The sequence below is a fragment of the Bos grunniens genome, chromosome 23 (assembly GCF_055505025.1).
Source record: "Bos grunniens cultivar Pamir isolate PY7600 chromosome 23, Bosgru_T2T1.0, whole genome shotgun sequence".
Classification (NCBI taxonomy): Eukaryota; Metazoa; Chordata; class Mammalia; order Artiodactyla; family Bovidae; genus Bos; species Bos grunniens.
This window is the reverse complement of record NC_141187.1, coordinates 32,251,288-32,272,765: the sequence shown is the minus strand read 5'-3', so window position 1 is coordinate 32,272,765 and position 21,478 is coordinate 32,251,288. Positions and strand designations below refer to the sequence as shown.

At 42.2% G+C, this 21,478-nt stretch overlaps 1 protein-coding gene and 1 pseudogene across 1 annotated transcript; both read left to right on the top strand.

The window, feature by feature from the left end:
• LOC147347353 (BOLA class I histocompatibility antigen, alpha chain BL3-7-like) overlaps nt 1-21,478 on the top strand; it is a 109,950-nt pseudogene that overhangs the window by 37,832 nt on the left and 50,640 nt on the right.
• On the top strand, nt 15,644-16,588 carry LOC147347357 (olfactory receptor 2G6-like). The gene has a single exon (XM_086369827.1). The coding sequence runs from the start codon at nt 15,644-15,646 to the stop codon at nt 16,586-16,588; it is 945 nt and encodes a 314-aa protein (XP_086225953.1).

Below are 21,478 nucleotides of genomic sequence, written 5' to 3'. Positions count from 1 at the left end.
TCCAAATAAAAAGCATTGGTCTGTTAAAGTCTCTGTTAAGAGGATAATAAGTTAAGATACAGACTGGAAGAAAACATTTCAAGCTACTTATCATATAAAACACTCATATCTCGAATATACAAACAACTCTCAAAACTCTGCAATAGAAAACAACTCAGTTAAAACACACTTGAGCAGATAGCTCCACAATGCAAATTCACAAATGGTAAATAAGCACATGAAAAGATGTTTAGCATCACTAACCATCAGGAAAACACATATTAAGACCATTAAGAGTACCTACCTACTAGAACAACCAAGATGAAAAATATGGGGAAAATATCAAATGTTGGATTCATTGTGGAAAAACTGAATCACTCATACATTTCTAATAAGAATGATACATCTACTTTATAAAAGAGCTTGGATGTTTCTTTAAAATCCAATACACACTGGCCATAGAGCCCAGTAATCACACTTTGGGGCATTTATGACAGAGAAAAAAAATGTATTCCACACAAAAACCTGTGCACAATTATTCATAGCAGTTTTATCTGTAATAGCAAAAAGCTGAAAATTACTAAAATATTCTAAACAAATGATGGTACATCCAAACTATGAAATACCACTTAGCAATAAAAAAGGAATAAGCTGTTAATACAGACAGCATCTTCGATGAATCTCAAGGGTATTATGTTGAATGAAAATAAGTCTATCTTAATAGGTTAAATATTATATGATCCCAGCTTTATCCCATCCACAAAATGAAAAAATAATAGAGATGGGATCAAGTTAGTGGTGCCCAGGAGTGAGGGATGGTTATGGAGAGTGCAGGGGAGGGGAGGAAGGGAGTGTGACTATAAAGGGGTATCACAAAGAAGATGTGAGTGGTCATGGGGTCATTCCATATTTTGATCATGATTGCAGCTACAGGAATCTACATGTGAAAAAAAATTACATGGAACTCTATACATATGTTGTACCAATGTCAGTTTCCTCGCTTTTAAATTGTATTATAGTTATATAATGTATAACCTTTGGGAAAAAGGTCAAAGGTAACCAAGACCTCTCTATACTATCTTTAGACCTTCCTGTTAATCTGCAACTATTTCAAAATAAAAAGTTTTTTTTAAGGATTTGAATAAAACAAGAACTAGAGAATGAGAAAAAGAGGGACAGACAGAAACACAAATCAAAACATAAACGGCAATGAGAGAGAGGAGAGAGGAAGCTGCTCAAAAGGCTAGAAGGTTCCTGTTTACTCATGACATACAGACTCCAGATCTCCCCTCCTCCCAGGGGCACACTGAATCTGCAGTTATACTCAGAAAACTGCTTCTAAAAGAAATGTAGAAAAGCTGGGTGAATCCTACACACAGAAAAACCCCACACTAAAATCATTAGGGGTTAAACAAGTAAATCATTAAAAGATGCAGACACAAAATCTCTACCTAAGCCCCACCCTTGGAGCCACAATATACAATCAGGAGGGAAGTCACCGCTGCCAGTTTCTCCCTGAGAAACAAAGTGTCCCACGTCTGGGACCTTCACTTTGAAGGTTTAGACCTGAGACATGGGCCTCCAAAATTCTCTGAAAGTCAACAAAGTTTGTGTCCATGAAATCCATGAGGCTATAATGAACTAAGAAACAGGCTCACCCAGACCCACTGTGGCTATCTCTCCAGGGCATAGCACACAGACACAGACTGAAACCTCCAGCTTGTCCCTGAAAGAAGCCTATTTCCTTATCTTAAAAGCTAAGACTTCTAACACATATCTAGGGGTCAACTGCAATCCTCGCCAAAACCTGAGAAGCCAACAGGTGCCATCATCATGCTCTCCCTCTGTCCCACCCCAGGTCACTGGTGTCTCCGTGAAAAGAGTTTGTGCACACGTATGGCTGCCCAGGTGTTGTGGCTGCTGCCAGAGGGCACACTCCTTGATCACCTGGTTCAGTGGCTTGCATTTCTGGATCCAACAGGACAGTAGCAAAAAAAGAAACAGCCTGTAACTGGCTGCCTGCACCCGCCCACCCAGGGCTCAATGTGGAGGGAACAGACAGAAACACCCATCTCCCAGTCTTCTCCTGAAAGAGGTATAATTGCATATTTGAAAAGTTATTGCCTCGGGTTCTGGTAGATTGCCTATGACGGCAACGATTTACCTTGCCCTGAACGAGGACCTGTGCAGCAGCTCAGATCTCCAAGCTGAAGCTTGAGCAGGGCAGTGCTGCGGGGAACAGTAGGAACTACCTGGACAGTGACTGTGTAAAGTGGCTCCACAGACACCTGGAGAACGGGAAGGACACGCTGCTGTGCTCAGGTACGAGAGGCGTGGGGCCTCCCTGATCCCCCCTCGGGCTGGACCTGACTTCACACAAGGAGTAGATAGTTCCTGTCGGCAGAGGGAGGAATCTGCATAGGTTTTCATATTCTGTACAAGAGAGTGACTCGCCAGTGGCCCCACTTTTCTGAAGGACAGTCTCTTTGGGGAAGAAGCAGGAACCCATCCCTGAGATAACTGGTCAGCGGTTTCTCTTCACCCTGGGTACCATCTTGTGAACCATGACTGTCTCTCAGGGCCAGGTCTCACCCTGAAAACATGTTTGGAGGCCTGACTCCAGCTTTTCTGAGTCATCCAGCCTCCACCTAAGTCAGGACCATTACTCTGTACTCACTCCCTTACATGGTACCTCCTACCTTGGCTCTCACCCTGACTCCAGAACTTTCCAAGGACTTGGGAACATGCCCAGACCTCCGAGTCCAGGCTGGTGTCTGGTGTTTGTGTTGCTTCTTTTCAAACCCACTGTCCTGTTTATTCTCAGGATGGTCACAGGATGCTGCTTCAGGGACCCATGGAGGTAACACTAAATGGGAATTTTCTGATTCATCCTCCACAGACCCTCCAAAGACACATGTGACCCATCACCCATCTCTGACCATGAGGTCCCCCTGAGGTGCTGGACCCTGGGCTTCTACCCTGAAGAGATCTCACTGACCTAGCAGTGTGACACAGAGGACCAGACCCAGGACATGGAGCTTGTAGAGACCAGGCCTTCGGGGAATGGAACCTTCAAGACGTGGGCGGCCCTAGTGGTCCCTTCTGGAGAGGAGAAGAGATACACGTGCCATGTGCAGCACAAGGGACTTCAGGAGACCCTCCCGCTGAGATGGGGTAGGGAGGAGGCTGGGGTGGAGCTTCTTCTCAGATAAAGCTGGAGCCTTTCTGGACCCCTTCAGCAAGAACAGGATTCAAACCTGAAGTCTGGGCCCCTTCTCTTTCCTCCACAGTACCTTCTCAGCCCTGTCCCCAACATAGACATCATTGTTAGCCTGGTTCTACTCATGGTCATTGGAGTTGTGGTAACTGGAGAGTTGGACTATAAAGAAAGCTGAGCACCGGAGAATTGATCCTTTTGAACTATGGCGTTGGAGAAGACTTTTGAGAGTCCCTTGGACTGCAAGGAGATCCAAGCAGTCCACTAAAGGAAATCAGCCCTGAATATTCCTTGGAAAGACTGATGCTGAAGCTGAAACTCCAATGCTTTGGCCACATGATGCAAAGAACTGACTCATATGAAAAGACCCTGATGCTGGGAAAGATTGAAAGCAGGAGGAGAAGGGGATGACAGAGGATGAGATGGTTGGATGGCATCACCAACTCAATGGACATGAAATTGAGTAAACTTCGAGAGGTGGCAATGGACAGGGAGGCCTGGCATGCTGCAGTCCATGGGGTCGCAAAGAGTCAGACACGAATGAGCAACTGAACTGAAATGAACTGAACTGGAGCTGTGATCTGGAGGAAGAAGCGCTCAGGTAGGGGAGGGACGGAGGGATTTGAGTTTTCTTGTCTCACTGGGAGTTTCAAACCCAGGTAAATGTTTACCTGCCTAATTATTGGAAAGTACCCTCCACACACACATGTGGAGTCTGAGCTGATGCTAACAATGACCCTTTTGTAAAGTACATGTGAAATGAAAGACAGATTATTCACTTTGTAATTCCAGTTGGGGGCCTGTCTCTCAGCACGTGATGATCAGAGGGGAGGGTCCCTGCTGAGGACAGACCTCCAAAAGGGCAGTTGGTCCAGTTGCCTCAATAGCACCTTTCTTCATTCTCCTGATTTTGTCCTGGATTTTGGTCACAGTTCCAAAAAATTCTGTGGGGTCCAGGACTAGGGGGTTCCTCTAGGATCTCATGATTCAGTCTTCTCTATGGCCTCTCACTTGATGTTTTCTTCTTGCAGGTGAAAAAGAGGGAGCTACACTCAGGCTGCAAGTGAGTACAGATTGGATGTGGTTCTTGAGACCCTTGCCAGGGTGCAGACAGGAGGCCATGGGGGCCTCCTCAAAATTCCTTCTCTAGTTTCTCTCCTGTGGGTTCTGACCACATCATGTCCACACAGATGTCTGGAGGAAGTTCTCTCTGGGCAGGGTAGTCTCCTGTGCAAATGCACGAGGGTAGGAAAGTGTCTGCATTCAAGGAAGAGCCAGAAGGCAGGTGTGGCTGGCCTAATGAGGAACTGAGATTAGATCCCATGTTTTGTCAGATCATACAGACCTAGATGATATTGGAAAGTGTTGATGTTGTCTGAGTAAGATGTGGATTCGTAAGATGGTGTAAACAGAGGACAATCCATTGTGACTGCCCTTTAGAAGCATCAGTCAGGTTGCTGTACATAATTAGGAGGTGAAGGGTGAGTGCACTAAAGGAAACTGTAAGAAATAGTGCAGTGACCAGGCTGGAGATGCTGGTCTAGACAGCATCTAGACAGTCGGGAGTAGAGCCTGGGAATTTACATTCATAACAAGTTTGATGCTGATGCTGCTGGCTTTCAGATCACAGATTTAGTGGTGAGAATATAGACCAGGATTCCCACATGGCTGTGCATCAGCCTCCCCTCTAGGACTTGCTCATAAGGGATTCCTGGATTCCGTGCCCTACACTCTTAGATGTTCAGTCTAGGAGGAGACCCAAGTATTTTCTAAGAAGGCTGACAAGCAGTCCTGATTCTCAGTCAGATTTGGATCCACTGAGGCTTGTGATCAGAGAGTGATCAGGATGGGGAAGGGCTTAAATCCACACTTAAATGGGAAGAAAAAGTCAAGACATTTTCTGGGAGATACATGTTTTCTCTTCCAAGCAGGATAGGCAGCTGGACATTTTAGAAAGTAGTCTGATATCATAAAGTCTCTGAGTTGCTAAGAGAGCAGATCTAAATGCTCTCACCACAAAAAAAGAAATGGTAATTATGTGACTTTATACAGGTGTAAGCTAAAGTTGTGGTACTGATCATTGTGCAATAGAGAAAAGTATCAAATCACAGGTTGTACACTTACTCAATACATCAATCATATCTCAATAAAGCAGAGAGGAAAAAATCTCTGATAGTTTCCTACATGATAGACTTATGAAGTTCTTCATGGGAAGAAAAGGGATTTCAATTTGTTGCAAAGGAGAGAAAGAGTGAGATTTGTGGTTTTATTTCAGGAAAAGTCACAGAACAGCCTGAGGATTCATAGCCAGCTCAGCATCCACAGTCTCTCCCAGGTGGGGAACCATATGGGAACCACCACCCCTGCACGGGGAGCAGAAGCCACTGTCCACAAAACAGACACTCCCTTAGCTGGAAGATGGACTCTGGTGCTAGGCTTGCTGTCTCTGCTGCCCTTGGCAACTCAATGACACTACCACCATTTACTCTGTGCAGGTCAAAACTGTCAGCATGGTGTCAGCCTCTCTGTCTCAGTTCACTTTAGTTCAAGGCTCAGTCGTGTCCAACTCTTTGTGACCCAATGGACTGCAGCATGCCAGGCTTTCCCGTTCATCACCAACTCCTGGAGATTACACAAGTTGGAGATGCCATCCAACCATCTCATCCTCTGTCATCCCCTTCCCTTCCCACCTTCCATCTTTCCCAGCAGTAGGATCTTTTCAAATGAGTCAGTTCTCCACATCATGTGGCCAAAGCTTTGGAGTTTCAGCATCAGTCTTTCCAATGAATACTCAGGACTGATTTCTTTTAGGATGGACTGGTTCGATCTCCTTGCTGGCCAAGGGTTTCCCAAGAGTCTTCTCCAACACCACAGTTCAAAAGCATCAACTCTTCTCCACTCAGCTTTCTTTATAGTCCAACTCTCACATCCATACATGACTACTGGAAAAACCATAGCTTTGACTAGACGGACCTTTGTTGGCAAAGTAATGTCTCTGCTTTTTAATAAGCTGTCAAGGTTGGTCATAACTTTTCTTCCAAGGAGCAAGTGTCTTTTAATTTCATGGCTGCAGTCACCATCTGCAGTGATTTTAGGGCCCCAAAAAATAGTCAGCCACTGTTTCTACTGTTTCCCCATCTATTTTCCATGAAGTGATGGAACCAGATGCCATGATCTTAGTTCTCTCTGTCTCACTGTGTCCTTATTTGGAGTCCATGTGACTGGAGGAGCCTAGTGCCATGTCCACCTGCAGAAATGTTTAGGAAACAAGCTTTTCTCCTTCACGGTGGGAGGTGATCTCGGACTCTGACCAAAATGTTTAAGTGTGAAATTCCCTTCAATTGGGAAGCGGGTATACATTTGGAGGTAGAGGTGAGGGTTGTCATTGTTTAGTCTCTAAGTCATGTCTGACGCTTTGGGACCCATGGACTATAGCCTGCACAGCACCTATGTCCATGGGATTTTCCAAGCATGAATACTGGAGTGGGGACACCATTTCCTCCTCCAGGGGATATTCCTGACCCAGGGATTGGACCCGGGTTCTGCATTACAGACAGATTATTTACCACTGATTCACCAGGGAAGTCCCCGAGGTGAGGGTAAGCAATGGGGGAAATGTGACAAATTTCAGTATTTAGACCAGTGATCTAGACCAGAACTTAATCTAGTACATTCTAGGCACTTGAGTTTGGCTGGATGAATGAGTGACTACCATATGACATCTTCACTTCTCTAATGTTCTGTGATAGGATCCAGCTTCTGTCCACTTAGTTTATATTCTAGATAAGTGGAGTCCATTTTCGAATGATGAAATGATTACTCAAAATGTCTTTTCCTTGCCTTTGTCTCTTTCTAGGATTAAAAAGCCAGTACCTATAAGTCTGCATGGGTTCCATATATACATACATGCATGTGTGCTAAATCACTTCAGTCATGAATGTCTCTTGCAACCCTATGGACTGTTGCCTACCAGGCTCCTCTGTCCATGGGATTCTCCAGGCAAGAATACTGGAGTGGGTTGCCATGTCCTCCTCCAGAGGATCTTCCCAACCCAGCGACCATACTCGCATCTCTTGCAGCTCCTGCACTGCAGGCAGTTTCTTTACCGCTGAGCAAAGAGGAAAGCCCATGTGTGTGTGTCTTTGTGTGTGTATACTGATATTTTATATTGCTTTATATTCCTTTGTACATGAATATCTTACTGGAGACATTATCCATAATATTTATCAGTTTATCAGTTTGTGACCCCCATCAAAGTCTTAAAAAATTACTAGTTCACACACCAAACTACTAACTTCACTAAACTACCACATTTATATTTTGGCCAAAACAATTATTTCCTTAGTCTCTTAGTTATGGAAACTTTTTGTACTTTATTAGTTTTATTTGTTTTCCTGGAAGAGGAAGCCTTAAAACCAAGCCCACCATGTTACTGGAAATGGACTCTCCATGACCTATTTTTTCACTCCTGCTATTTTTCTGGTGCCAGGGCAGGGGCCTGAATATATGTCTACCTGAACCATGGGGATTTGGTCCACGGAGAGCTAACAATTCAACTATCTTAGCAGATCCAATGACATTTTTTCTTTTTTTTCATCCAACAAGAAGCCAAAACTTTTTTGATAGAAACAGCACAAATTTCAAGCCCAGCTACAGTTACTCTTTTGAAATACCAAAGAAGGTCCTCTTCCCAGATGGTTACATTGTTAATTCCATATTAGCATTTACAATATCATGACTATTGTTCTTCAGTGCTGGGACAACATTTGCTTTCGACACATTTGCTTGTGACATGACCAGTTCTATGCCCTTCACTTCCACGTCTGCCACATCTGTTTCAACAACCTCTTTCTCTTCACACTCTTCTTGTACAGTTGGAGTCTGTGTGTTTTCTGGAATGGTTGAGACAGCTTCATCTTGAAGTTTTCACTCTCAGAAGCTACTAACTGCTTGCTGAGATAAAGCCTCAATCGTGGCTTAAAAAAAAAAAAAAAAACTATGCCAGATTCTGATGCTGGCAATTACCAGTGTGGATTGAAATAAAGTAGTTTACTTGCTTATGCTCACTTTCAATGTCTGTATGTTTCTTATTGTGACCTGATAGCAAACATCTCAGAAACCAGCACTGGCTCACAGAAGAGAGAAAAGTTTCATTAGTTCAGGTGGAGTTGTATTCAGGAAGCTACCTTGGCACCAGAAAAATAGCAGGGATGAAAAAAATAGGTCATGGAGATTCCATTTCCAGTAACATGGTAGGCTTGGTTTTAAGGCTGCCTCTTCCAGGGAAACAAAATAAAAGTGATTAAGTATGTAAAGTTTCCATGACTACAATATGAAGGAAATAATTGTTTAGGACAAAATATAAATGTGGGCAGTACTCCAGAGGGAAAATTTGTTTTTATCCTTAGGGTGTTAGGCAAATCTGGAAAAACCTTACCTCTGATTTTCTCAAGTTTATGAGCTATAACAGGAAATATAAGCCAGAGCTTATTTGTGTGGAGAGCTAAGAGGCATCCCCTCCTTCAAAATCCAGAAACCAAGATTCATATCCTTAAGGAGGGTGTGCGCACTTAACATGTCCAAATCTTTGCCCCCACCATAAACTATAGCCCACCTGATTCCTCTGTCCATGGGATTATCCTGGCAAGAATACAGGAATGGGTAGCCATTTCCTCCTCCTGGTGTCGTCCCAACCCAGAGATCGAACCTGCATCTCCTGCTTTGGCAGGCAGATTGTTTACCACTGAGCCACCTGGGAACTGTAGAGATATTGGAAGCATGTAACATGCTGGAGAGAATATAAAATGCCAATGCCACTTTGGAAAATGCTCTGGAAGTTTCTCAATGTTTGAACACAGATTTACTGTATCAGTTCTGCAGATTATCCTACTCAAGGTGGACCCACAGTGACAAAGATTGTTCAGTGACTGTGCAGCCCATGTGTGACCATGTCCAGGGCATAGGGCTCACCACCTCGTGCTCCTGCTTCTCTGACCTGGAAAGTCTTTGTGCAGATGGACTCTGAGATGCACACAAGTGTCCCTGCCTCCTGGGTCCACACCTTGTGGACTCTCCTCCCCTGAGTGTGGGCGGGAGCTCTGACCTGCTTCTGACCAGTAGAATATGGCAACAGGGACATCACTCCTGGGATTAGATCACAGAAGAGCAAAACCCCATCTTGCTGGCTGACTTTCTACTTGTCTTCCCTGCTTGCAATCTCTGATGAAGGAAGCAGCTGGGATGGAAACATCCTTGTTTCACGAAACTGAGGTCAGCCCCCTACCAACATCCAGCAGAATACTAAGGCCTCCAGTCTAACAGCTCACAGGAAGCCTCAGGCAGCCCTTGCCTTTCTTGAAGACAGACACACTGCTTTCTCTTTACAGCATAATGTCAAGTTCTCAGGCTATCCTAGTTGTTTTCCTCTCGCTCCATCCAGGAGACCCCGGAAGGGAGCAGCAGGCAGGGTGGGAGGAAGTGCTGGTGAGCAGGGGTGTGGCCAGACCCCTCCTTGGAGAGATGTTCCCAGGGAGTCAGTTGGAAGAAGAGCAGTAAGGGCAGTGAGATGGGAAGGAGAAGAGTGAACACCCCTGGGACCTCAGGTCCACAGGAGGCTGTGTTTCAGGCTGTGAAATATCACAGTGATGAGGAAATCCTGCACGGCACCTGCTGGTCTTCCCTCTTCAGCATCTGGAGAGCCCAGCTCATACCCATATGCAAACACCGCTGACGGCCCACAGCCCAGATGTGAGCCCCCTTCCCCCAACTCCAGCGAACACACTCCATCAGCCAATATAGGCCCAACTCTCCTGTCACTTCAGACCTCAAGGGTCATCTGTAGTGAGTGTGGGAAACACAACAGACTCCCTGCCAGTCTCAGAGCCCAGAGGGCAAAGGAAGCTGTCAGAGCCCAGAGGAGGTGACCCTTAGTGAGGCAGGTGGACAGTGTACGGGAGTCAACACAAACATTAGGACACACTTGGGCTCAGCAGTCAGACTGTTTCCTTAGAGTCGTGGCTCAGCCAACTGAGGGTCAGTCAAACTCCCACAGACCTCAGTTTCCTTGCCTACAAAATGGGCATGAGAGCTGTCCCATGGACTCATCTCATGGACTCTTATCAGATTTAAGTTAATTTACGTAAATACCTGAAAACAGTACCTGACACGTTTATTAAGGGAGAATCCTGGGAAGGAAGAGAGCCCAGGTATGTGGCTCCTCTTTCTTTCTCTCAAGAGGAAGAGGACAAGTTCTCCCAACACTCTCACTCAGCCTCTTCTTAACTCCTGTGCAGAGGAGGAGTGTCCTTTCTCTTATCTCCCTTATCTCCCGTGAGGGAGGAGGGGCATCAGGAGAGGCCAGGGTGGGGTCAGGATGAGGAAGCATCAGAGCAATACACAGGAATATTAGAGCAGTGGGAACACACAGCTGTATATTGGTTATTTTTCATTGAATATCCAACATCCTGGAGTACAGCATCCCAAAATTTCTGGCTGTTACGTCTAAGCTCACACATCAGCTGAGGCTTTAAGAGGCCCCTCCTGGGGCTTCCCTGGTGGTCCAATAGTTGGGAATCTGCCTGCCAATGCAGGGAACACCAGTTTGGTCCCTGGTCTGGGAAGATCTCACAAACCTTGGGTCAGCTAAGCCTTTCGCCACAACTGCTGAGTTGCACACTCCAGAGGCCTGACCTGCAACAAGAGAAGAGACGGCAGTGAGCAGCCCGCATACCACAGCTAGAGAGTAGCCCCTGCTCTCTGAAACTAGAGAAAGCCCACGTGCAGCAACAAAGACCCAGCACAACCAAAAATAAACAAAATTAAAAAGAGAGAGAGACCATTCCACTGTTGCATTAGCTGAGTGCTTCTTAGGGATGGATATCTGATAAGACAAGTGAGTCCTGACCATGTGCATTGTCTCATTTCCTTTACCAACAAATGGGTCCTGTTTTATCTCAGGCAACATTGATAGATCACGAACTTTAAGTCCAAGGACAGTATTGCTGACAGAGTGCTGCAGGCAGGGAAGATAAAGCCTACATTTAGGGGATAAGTCAACCCATGCCAGAAAAGATTATTTGCTATTCATGTAATGTTTTGTATTTGTTGTCTCAGGGCCTGTTGGGAGAAGGATGTGCTAATACCCTTCCTGAAAGCCTATTAACAACTTCCACATCTTATAATTCGCTCAATCTCCTGGAGATTCTGTCTGATGTACATTATCCCCAGGGTTGATACTGGGAAACCCACATGGGGATAAGTAACTATTACTGGTGTTAAGGGAGACTGGGTTCCCAGAGGCTACAGAGAAGCTGTGAATTTCAATGTAAGGAAGTCCTGCGGTAACTCCAGTTCTCACTAAGCCGACATACACTCCTCAAGAATTATTCCACCTCTCATCCTTGTACATCTGGAGGCAAAGGAAACATTCTCTCTCTTTTAGTTTTCCCATTATGCTGGAGGCTGACTTGGAAGCCAAAGGCTCTTCCCAGAAGACACTTGCATCCTGATATGAGCATCAGGTAAGTATGATGACCTTTACCTGGTCAAGGCTGTTAAGAAATGAATCAAACTTGAAGATGAGCACTGTGTGACTCTCTTCCTTTTTCTCAAATGTACTTTTCCTTCTCTCTCCACAGGCAGATTTCCTTGGTTATTCAGTTCATACAGCATGAAGTGACAGTAGCTTAAATTCTAAATTTTAATATATCCTCTGCTCAAGAGCCAGCCATACTTCACCTGGCCATCCCCACCACCCTTCAAAGACCCCTGAGTGAAAGGGCAGAGTCTTTGATGAAAGGATGGAGATAATCACAGGGGCCACTTTCTCTTGGACATTTCTCTTTAAGTAGAAGAGAACGATCTACACACTAGAAGTAGCTACTTTAAGGTAGAGAGGCCTTCTACACTTTAAGTGCAAAGTGGTGAAAGTCGTTGGCATTTTGGGACCCAGAAAACTCAGGGCTGCATCAACATTAGTCACATTGGCAGCTCTGAAACCACTGGTGCCCGACATAGCATCAGTTTGTCAAAGCAGGCACTGGCAGAACAGTAGTGATGAGCAACTTAGATGAGAAGGGGAAGAAAATAGAGGGTTCTGCTCACCAGGAACAGAGTCCATGTGAGAACTTTCAGGGAACTCTAGACAGAAATGGTGGCAAATAATAAAAGCAGAGATTTCTGTTGTGCCAGCCAGATGTAGAGCTGAGGGAAAGTACAGAGAGAAGAAACCTCCCAAGAAGGACTTTTCTTAATTTTCTTCCTTCTGCTTCTTGCAAAGCTCAGAGCTTGCCTTCCCCTCCATCTTTGCCTACTTGATATCCCATGGTGAAATGCTAAAGTCTCCACAGGTGTCAGAGAACACTTTTTCAGCAAACATTTCTGAATGTCCCACTATGTGGCAAGAGCAATGCCAAGTGGCATGACACAACTCCAGCCTGTGTTTCCTGAGACTGTATCAGCCCATAGGCCCAAGAGTGATAATAAACAACAGGCTGTTGTTTTATCTACTGTTTTATTTACTACTTCAACCCCACCTAAGGCTTCCCAGGTGACTCAATGTTAAAGAATCCACCTGTCAATGCAGTAGACAAGGGTTCAGTTCCTGGGTAGGAAGATCGTCTGGAGAAGGAAATGGTGAACCCACTCCAGCATTCTTGCCTGGGAAATCCCATGGACAGAGGAGCCTGGCAGGTACAGTTCACAGGGTCACAGAAGAGTCAGACACGACTTAATGACTAAACAACAACAATCCCTGCAGTCTGGCCAAAATGAACTGTTTCTGGCAGTTCCCAGGAAGTTCTTGCATGAGCTCTGTGTTCTCTGGAGTTTAAAGCACCTGTGCCTCTCTCCACTTTGCCTATCTCCGTGTAGAATACCTCTCTCTTCCCTTGAGTTCCGTCACTCAATCACTGAAAAAATAGCCCAAGAGAGGCCCTCCACTATCTTTAGCTTCTGCCACCAGACTCTCTATCCCTTTGGCTAAGACACAAGACAGTGGGGCTGGTGAAGAATCAGTAATAGAATCAGAGATGGTGTTGTCTGGCATCCTCTGGCGTGCATCTCATTCTACCCCAAAACCAGTCTCTCTCCAGAGGCAAATAGAAGTCTACGTTTATAAAACTGGATTTCCATACACAAAGGCAAAAAAGATTCAGTCCGTGGGATTGCCAAAGTATCTTACAAACACAAAAGGGTCTTGAAACAAAAACAATAAATACATAAATGTTTATATTCAGAGATATTTATATATACTATATTTACATAGCACATATTTTATATATTTATTATACATTTTATACATAATCTCAACTGCCACATAGCCTGTGATAAATACCACTATGAAATAAACACTGAGGACACTTATTTCTACCTGATATAAGAAAACACTTCCTAAGTCTTTAAGTATATTAACGTATTCATACATTACATGTTGATTCAACTGCACGCATTACAATACATGTCGATGGTTTGCTGTATGTCTGGCACTATTCTGCACATATAATGATTTTTTAAAAAAAGACAAATTTCCTGATCTTATAAATCTGTCATTTTACTGATGCAAATTAGAAAATAAATAAGAAATTTTTTTAAGAAACAGGAAAATTGTGGATTGTAATGAGTGATCTGAAGACAAAAAGCAGGGCAAAGCAATAGAAAATATCTTGAGCAGAGTTTTAGTTGGGGTGGTCAGAGAATTTCAAAAGGAGAAAAACCAGATAGACATAAACGTTCGGGTATTAATGTTGGGAAATTCTAAGGATGAGAGGGTTTCGCTGGTGGCTCAGTGAATAAGAATCTGCCTGCCAATGAAGAAGACAAGGGTTCGATTGTGATCCGGGAAGTTCCAACGTGCCTCAGAGCAATGAAGCTCATGCACCATAACTACTGAGCCTGTGCTCTAGAGCCCAGGAACCACAACTATTGAGCCCATGCATCACAACTAATGAAGACTGCATGCCCCAGACGCCGTGCTCCACAAAAAGAGAAACCTGTGCACCGCAACGAGAGAAAGCCCCAACACATCAATGAAGAACCAGCGCAGCCAAAAATAAATAATGAAAAAATTAAAAATAAAAATTCTAAAGATGGGAAATTGACAATAGCAAGAGAAAATACTAGAGAGGTAAGAAAAGGATTATGAGGGCTCCTGTATGCCATAGTGAGGAATTTGGAATTTTAGTTGAAGGCAATTGAAAACCACTTGAAGTTTTCGAGAAGGGAAGCGAGGCAATTCTTTTAGGAAGGATAATTCTTTTGGCAATATGCAAGAAGGCTATAACTCCTAAATTCAGTTTCTAAAACCCTTATAGTTTTGAAACTTCTTTCACATTATCACTTCCTTGACAAAATTATTTTGTGAATCTACTATACATACTAAACTCTTTTCCAGGCTATGGTACTGTTATGGGATATTTCTCCTCTTAGGTATTATTTACTATTAAATTTGCATCATGGTTTGTATGTGGTGTGTGCGTCTATGAAACAGAGAGACACACAGACAGAGGTTGATTTCTAAAATGAGACCAGATGATTTTACCAAAAAGAGAATGATTAATGTGAGGTCTGAATTTATAGGAAGTGCACACAAAAGGTTGAAAAGAGTATTTGCTCTATCATATTAAGCAATTTTAAAAGACATAAAGAAAGAAAACAAAAAAACATTGATGCTTTGCTGAGTTTTCACTGAAAATGGTAACAATGAGAGTTTCTCAGGCTTAGTCCTCTGGAACATACAGTATGGATACAGTGAATTCTAAATCACTTCCAATAAAAGTTTTCCAATCAATAGACATGAATACAGACTCCATATCAAAGGCTCCATGACTTTACTTATTAAAATATATTGTTCCCATTTCAATACAATTGTTCATAGTAAATTTTATTATCTGTGCATTTTCAGAAAGAAATATTTTTCTCTACACAAAGCAGAAGCAAGAAAGCCAGTCTAAATATTTCAATCGTCCAGGGAAGGACTAAGGCAGTACATATTTGTAACTTATTTCAAATTTCTAGATTTAATTTTTGAGAAACTCTTGAGTTATCTTTGTAGTTCATAGATCATAAAGACAGTATCCCCAGCAGTTAAGAACTCATATTTTAGAGTCTGTTGGAATCCTGCCTCTGTGATTTACTAAGTACATCACTCTGATAAAATCACTGCATCTCTTTAACCCTCAGTTCCTTCACATATTTAGCAGAAATCATGATAATGCCAAGCTCACAGAGTTGTTGTGACAAATTGCATAGAAAGTGCTTAGGTCAGTGCCTGAAACACAGAAGGTACTCTTACTTAGTAACTCTCTAGCACCCCCTTGTTTGTCAACAAAAGAGTAACTGTGAAAAGGCCTCAAGCTTCCTCACAAACTCTACGTACTCAGGGGGAAAGACATGGATTAAACAAACAGTTTAACAGTATGGAGTTCTCTTAACTCCAACAAGCGGAGTACAATGGAAAGAGCTAACAACAGCGCCTTCTCTCGATTCATTCTCCTGGGCTTCTCCAACCAGCCCCAGCTGGAAACGGCTCTCTTTGCGGTCATCCTGATCATCTACTCCTTGAGCTGTTTAGGCAATGGCGCCATTATGCTTTTGTCAACGATGGATCCTCACCTACACTCCCCTATGTACTTCTTCCTCTCCAACCTCTCTTTTATGGATCTTTGTTTGACTACTTGCACTGTCCCTCAGACCCTGGCCAACTTTAAGGGGAAGGACAAGACCATCACCTATGGCGGCTGTGTGGCCCAGCTCTTCATTGCCTTGGGACTCGGGGGAGTAGAGTGTGTCCTCCTGTCTGTCATGGCCTATGACCGCTATGTAGCTGTGTGCCGTCCCCTCCACTACATGGTGATCGTGCATCCCCAGCTTTGCTTGCAGCTGGTTGTAACTGCTTGGCTTACAGGCTTTGGCAGTTCTGTAGTCCAGACAGCACTGACCATGACTCTTCCTCTCTGTGGTAAAAACCAAGTGGACCATTTCTTCTGTGAAGTTCCAGTGATGCTGAAACTGGCCTGCACCAACACCTCTGTCAATGAGGCTGAACTCTTTGCTGTCAGTGTGTTCTTTTTGGTAGTGCCCCTGTCACTCATCTTAGTATCCTACGGTCACATTACCCGTGCAGTCCTGAAGATAAAGTCGGCCCAAGGGAGACAGAAGGCTTTTGGAACCTGTGGTTCTCACCTAATGGTAGTGATTATTTTCTTTGGGACGCTCATCTCCATGTACCTTCAGCCTCCTTCCAGCTATTCACAGGATGTGAACAAAAGCATTGCACTGTTCTATACTCTGGTGACTCCCCTGCTTAATCCCCTGATTTACACTTTGAGAAACAAGGAAGTCAAAGGGGCACTAAGGAGACAAATGAGGAGAATCCTAGACTTGAGGCCGAGTTAATGCAGTGCTTGCAGGCCCAGGAAGTTCTGCAACGGAACACTTCTGAGAGTAAAAACTAGTTAATTTAAACACATCCTTATAAAGCACCAACCATGTGCGAGACTGTGTTCTAGATACTTGAGATGTATCAGTGAGACAGAGGCTAAACCATTGAGCTAAACCTTTTGTTAGGGAGAATATATGTTAAATAAGAAATTCTAAAAACAAACTATGCTATATCATGTACTACACAATAATGGGAATGAACAATAATTACACATACAAAAACATGAATGATTCCTACAAACATGATTTACAGTGAGCAAACTAGATACAAAATAATTCCTACAGTATGATTCCATTTACATAAAATTCAACCAAGGTACAATGAATCTCTGGTATTGAAAGTCAGAACAGTGGTTCCCCTGGGGACTGGGAGTTCTTCCTTGGAAGATATGTGGGGGAGGGGCATTCTGGAGTTCTGGTCAGGTTGTGATTCTTGATCTGGATGTTGGTGATATAAAATATTCAATCTGTGAAAATTTATCAAACCTGAAACTTAAAGTACCTGCACTTTCTGTATGGATGCTGGACTTCAAATCATTTACTTCTTAAAAGTTTCAAATAAACCAGATATTAGCAGAATACTTTGATTCTAAATGATCACACTAAGTATTTTTGTTACTTTCACATAAAATAAAATTTGGGTTTATCTTCTAAGTGATCTAAGTTTCTTCTATCCATTGACCATCTTTAATAGATTTAAAGTGTTTAGATATTAGCAATTTCGGGCCAACTCAGATGAACCTTGTCTTGAAGATCTCAATTTAATGAAGATCTCAATTCAAGATCATGTGTCCTGTGAGTCTCTCTGGTCTCTTCATTCCATGTAGATACTTAGTGATCAGGTCTTGAGACAAAAATCATACTGATAATTTTCAGATGAAATTTCTACTACTGGGTATTATATTGCATTGAATTAAGTTAATCTTGACTGAAAAAGACATTTATTGTGAATATTTGTTTGTATGTCTGTATTTATATAATGTAGCATACAAGAATGCATAATTTACTAGTAGCCAAAAATATTTTTACTTACTACAGATTTTTCAGTATTTAATAGCATATGATAAAAGGGCAGATACTAAAGGGAATTTATAAAACAGTGTAAAAACAGAAATAATTTTCTGGTAAGCTCAATGTGCCTTTGTGCAAATATGTTCTTCTTAAATATTTCTTATTTAATAATGGTAAGTTGGATGTTTTTTCATGCATTATACTCCTAATGAAACAATAGAAAAAGGATTTTTCTTTATTTAAGTGAAAACAGATTAATGACTTGTTGAGGTCTGTACTATTCTTACCTCAGCTTGTACTGAATATGAGTTATTTCTGATTATATTTTTTGTAATACAGAAGATATGGGTTTTTTATATCAACCCCTCGGAGTTTTCTTTTAAACCATGACAGCTAGCTTCACTGATAACCATATCATCTTTTGGCACAGAAGTTCCATACTCTGTAGTCATCTAGATGCTTACATTTTTCCTTTTCAGCAAATAAATGCTGAAAATTTATCATTTCATTCAAGGTAACCTTTTGTGAACTGCATTTCCCAATAAGATGCATTAGGTTACAGCTGAACACAGTTCCCACTGCAAGTCCAGTCACTCCTCCTTAGCCACAGACTCAACCAAACATGGATCCATTTGATCTGTCATTCTCCATAAAGGATTTGAGCATCCAGCTTTTCTGGTATAGGAGTGGGTGGGAGGAAGTGCCTGAAACAACCCCTGGCCAATACTGGGAAACAATTGTACTTGGAAAGGTCAAATTAACTTTAGCAGCCATATTTTTGAAGCCATTATAAAGTTGTGAAAGTGATGAGGGTGATATAGACATGAGTAGCAGAAAGCACTGAACACTTCTGAGGTGAGCTGAAGGACAACTGCCTTTTTTTTTCTCATAGAGCATTTGAAGAGTGTGAGTGTGAATTGAGGATTGAGCATGGCCCATAGAGAGGGACTTTGGCACGAAAACATGAAAAGCCAAACACTCATGTAAGGCTAGCATGACAAGCTGAAAACTTAAAGAGACTTAAATACGTGGCCAGATGTTTCCAGTGGACATTTCTATTTCCAGAGGACTCCCCGGGAAGCCAGAAAGGCAGACAAAAGTTTCAAAAATATGGAATAATCTATCCTGCCTCTCCATTGTGCTTAGGAAACAAAAACTCACTAGGGTAAGGGGTCCTTTCTCTAACACATAGTTCTCTTCGGTAAGGCAGTTGCCAAATTTTGAAGCTTCATGAAAGTGAAGGCGCTCAGTCGTGTCCACTCTTTGTGATCCCGTGGACTGTAGCCTACCAGGTTCCTACATCCATGGGATTTTCCAGGCCAGAATACTAGATTGGGTTGCTATTTGGCTAAGTAGCTAAGCTAGATGTCTTTGAGGGGCAGAACTTAAGCTCCAAGAGTCTTTCAGGGCTGAGAACATACGACTTCTGAGACTTTCTGTCAAAACCCAGGAGAAGATTGTATCTCTTGTATCTCTAGAAGACAACAAGATAAAAGCTGAATAGAACAAGGACCAACTGTACAGCAGAGGAAACTATAGTCAATATTTTGTAACTATTTTTGTACTCAATAAAGGTTAAGAATCTGAAAAACGATATATACACACACACATATTGTGATCATCATTTCATGATGTATGTATGTATGTATGTATGTAACTCAAATCACTATTCTATACATCTTCAGTTCAATTCAGTCAGTTCAGTCGCTCAGTTGTGTCTGACTCTTTGACAGCCCATGAACCACAGTACACCAGGTCTCCCTGTCCATCACCAACCCCCAGAGTCCACTCAAACCCATGTCCATTGAGTCTGTGATGCCATCTTATCCTCTGTTGTCCACGCCTCCTCCTGCCCTCAATCTTTGGAAGGATAGTTATGACCAACCTGGAAAGCATATTAAAAAGCAGAGACATTACTTTGTCAACAAAGGTCCATGTATTCAAGGCTATCTTTTTTCCAGTAGTCATGTATGGATGTGAAAGTTGGACTATAAAGACAGCTGAGCAGAGAAGAATTGATGCTTTTGAACTGTGGTGTTGGAGAAGACTCTTGAGAGTCCCTTGGACTGCAAGGAGATCCAACCAGTCCATCCTAAAGGAGATCAGTCCTGGGTGTTCATTGGAAGGACTGATGTTGAAGCTGAAACTCCAATACTTTGGCCACCTGATGCGCAGAGCTGACTCATTTGAAAAGACCCTGACACTGGGAAAGACTGAGGGCAGGAGGAGAAGGGAACGACAGAAAATGAGATGGTTTGATGGCAAAACAAACTTATGCAATACTGTATATAAGACATGAAGTCATAAAACTTTTAGAAGAAAATATTATTCCTCAACGAAGCTGGAAGAAAATAAAAGAATAGCTATTATTAAAAACATAAAGGATAACAACAGTTGGTGAAGTTGGAAAAAGAACACTTATGTACTGTTGATGGGAATGTAAGATGGTAAGCCACTATGAAAAATAATATTAAGATATCAAAAAAAAAACTAAAGATAGAACTTCCATATTATCCAGCAATCCAAATTCTAGGTACACCAAATAAAATGAAATCACTATCTGCACTCCCATGTTCAATGCCCCATTTTTCACAATAGACAAGATACGGAAAAAACATATGTGACCAAAGAGGTGAATGGCTAAAGAAAAAGTTCTATGCATATCCAAAGGAATATTACTCATTAATGAGAAAGAATGAAATATTGCCCTTTGCAATAACATGGATGGACCATGACAGCATTATGCTCAGTGAAATAAGTCAGAAGAGAAAGACAAATGCTGTATGATCTCCCATACATGTGACATCAGAAAAACTGAACTTGTTACAAACAGAGGGAAGAATGGTGGTTACCAGGGCCAAAGAGGTAGAAGAAATGAGGAGATATTGGCAAAAGGTACAAACTTCCAGCTAAAAATTAATAATTTCTGAGGAGTCAAAAAAATAAACTTTTTTAAATTTTTAAGGGGAATAAATATTTGACAAGATAAAGATCTTAGCTAACACTATGTAGATATCCCTTTACCATATACAGGTTTATCAAATCATACGTTGTACTCTTTAAACTAGCTCAATTTATATCTCATTAGATATAGAGGAAAATAATTGAAAATAAGTGTTATTATTCATTTCTTTCATCCTACTTATTTTTCCTCTCCTAACTCAGAATTTCACTATTGTTTAAGACAAAAATTTCTACATAGTTAATAAAGGAAAATACTCTAGCCTATGTACAAAGACTGCCTTCTCTTTGTGATCCCAATTTCAATCCAGAGCCTGAAAGAATGGCACTTCTAAAAGTTTAACATTTTGTGTATCCATCATAACAGCAAAAGGGCATGATCTCTTCCATGAAGCTCCTTAGTGCAGCAAATTCTATCAATTTTCTTTTTAATGTGACTTGCAGGAATAAAAAATTACCGCATTGACTTGTGTGTATTTGTCCTTATTTCTGAAAACACTGAAATTACACCATATATAAACCTGTATCTTCCAAGTGATATAAGCTAAAGAAAACATTTCCTTCTACTGTTCATCCTCAGGAAAGAGTTAAGAGATCGATCTAAAAGTGGTTGCATACAGAGTGTGTGTTTGTGGATGTGTACATCTGGCTGTGCGTAATCACTTAGTAATGTGTGTTATTTAAAGCCAAATAGAAACCAAAACAGAACATGCTGGGGGAGGGAGGGTGAATATGAGGAGAAATGTTCTTTGGGAAGTACTGGAGGCTTTTCCCAAGATGGGGAGTAAACTCAGAGAGAGGTTGATCTCGTGATAACAGTGACACATTGATGACTATGGTGCTCACTTTATTTATATTAAACCAAACAGAATT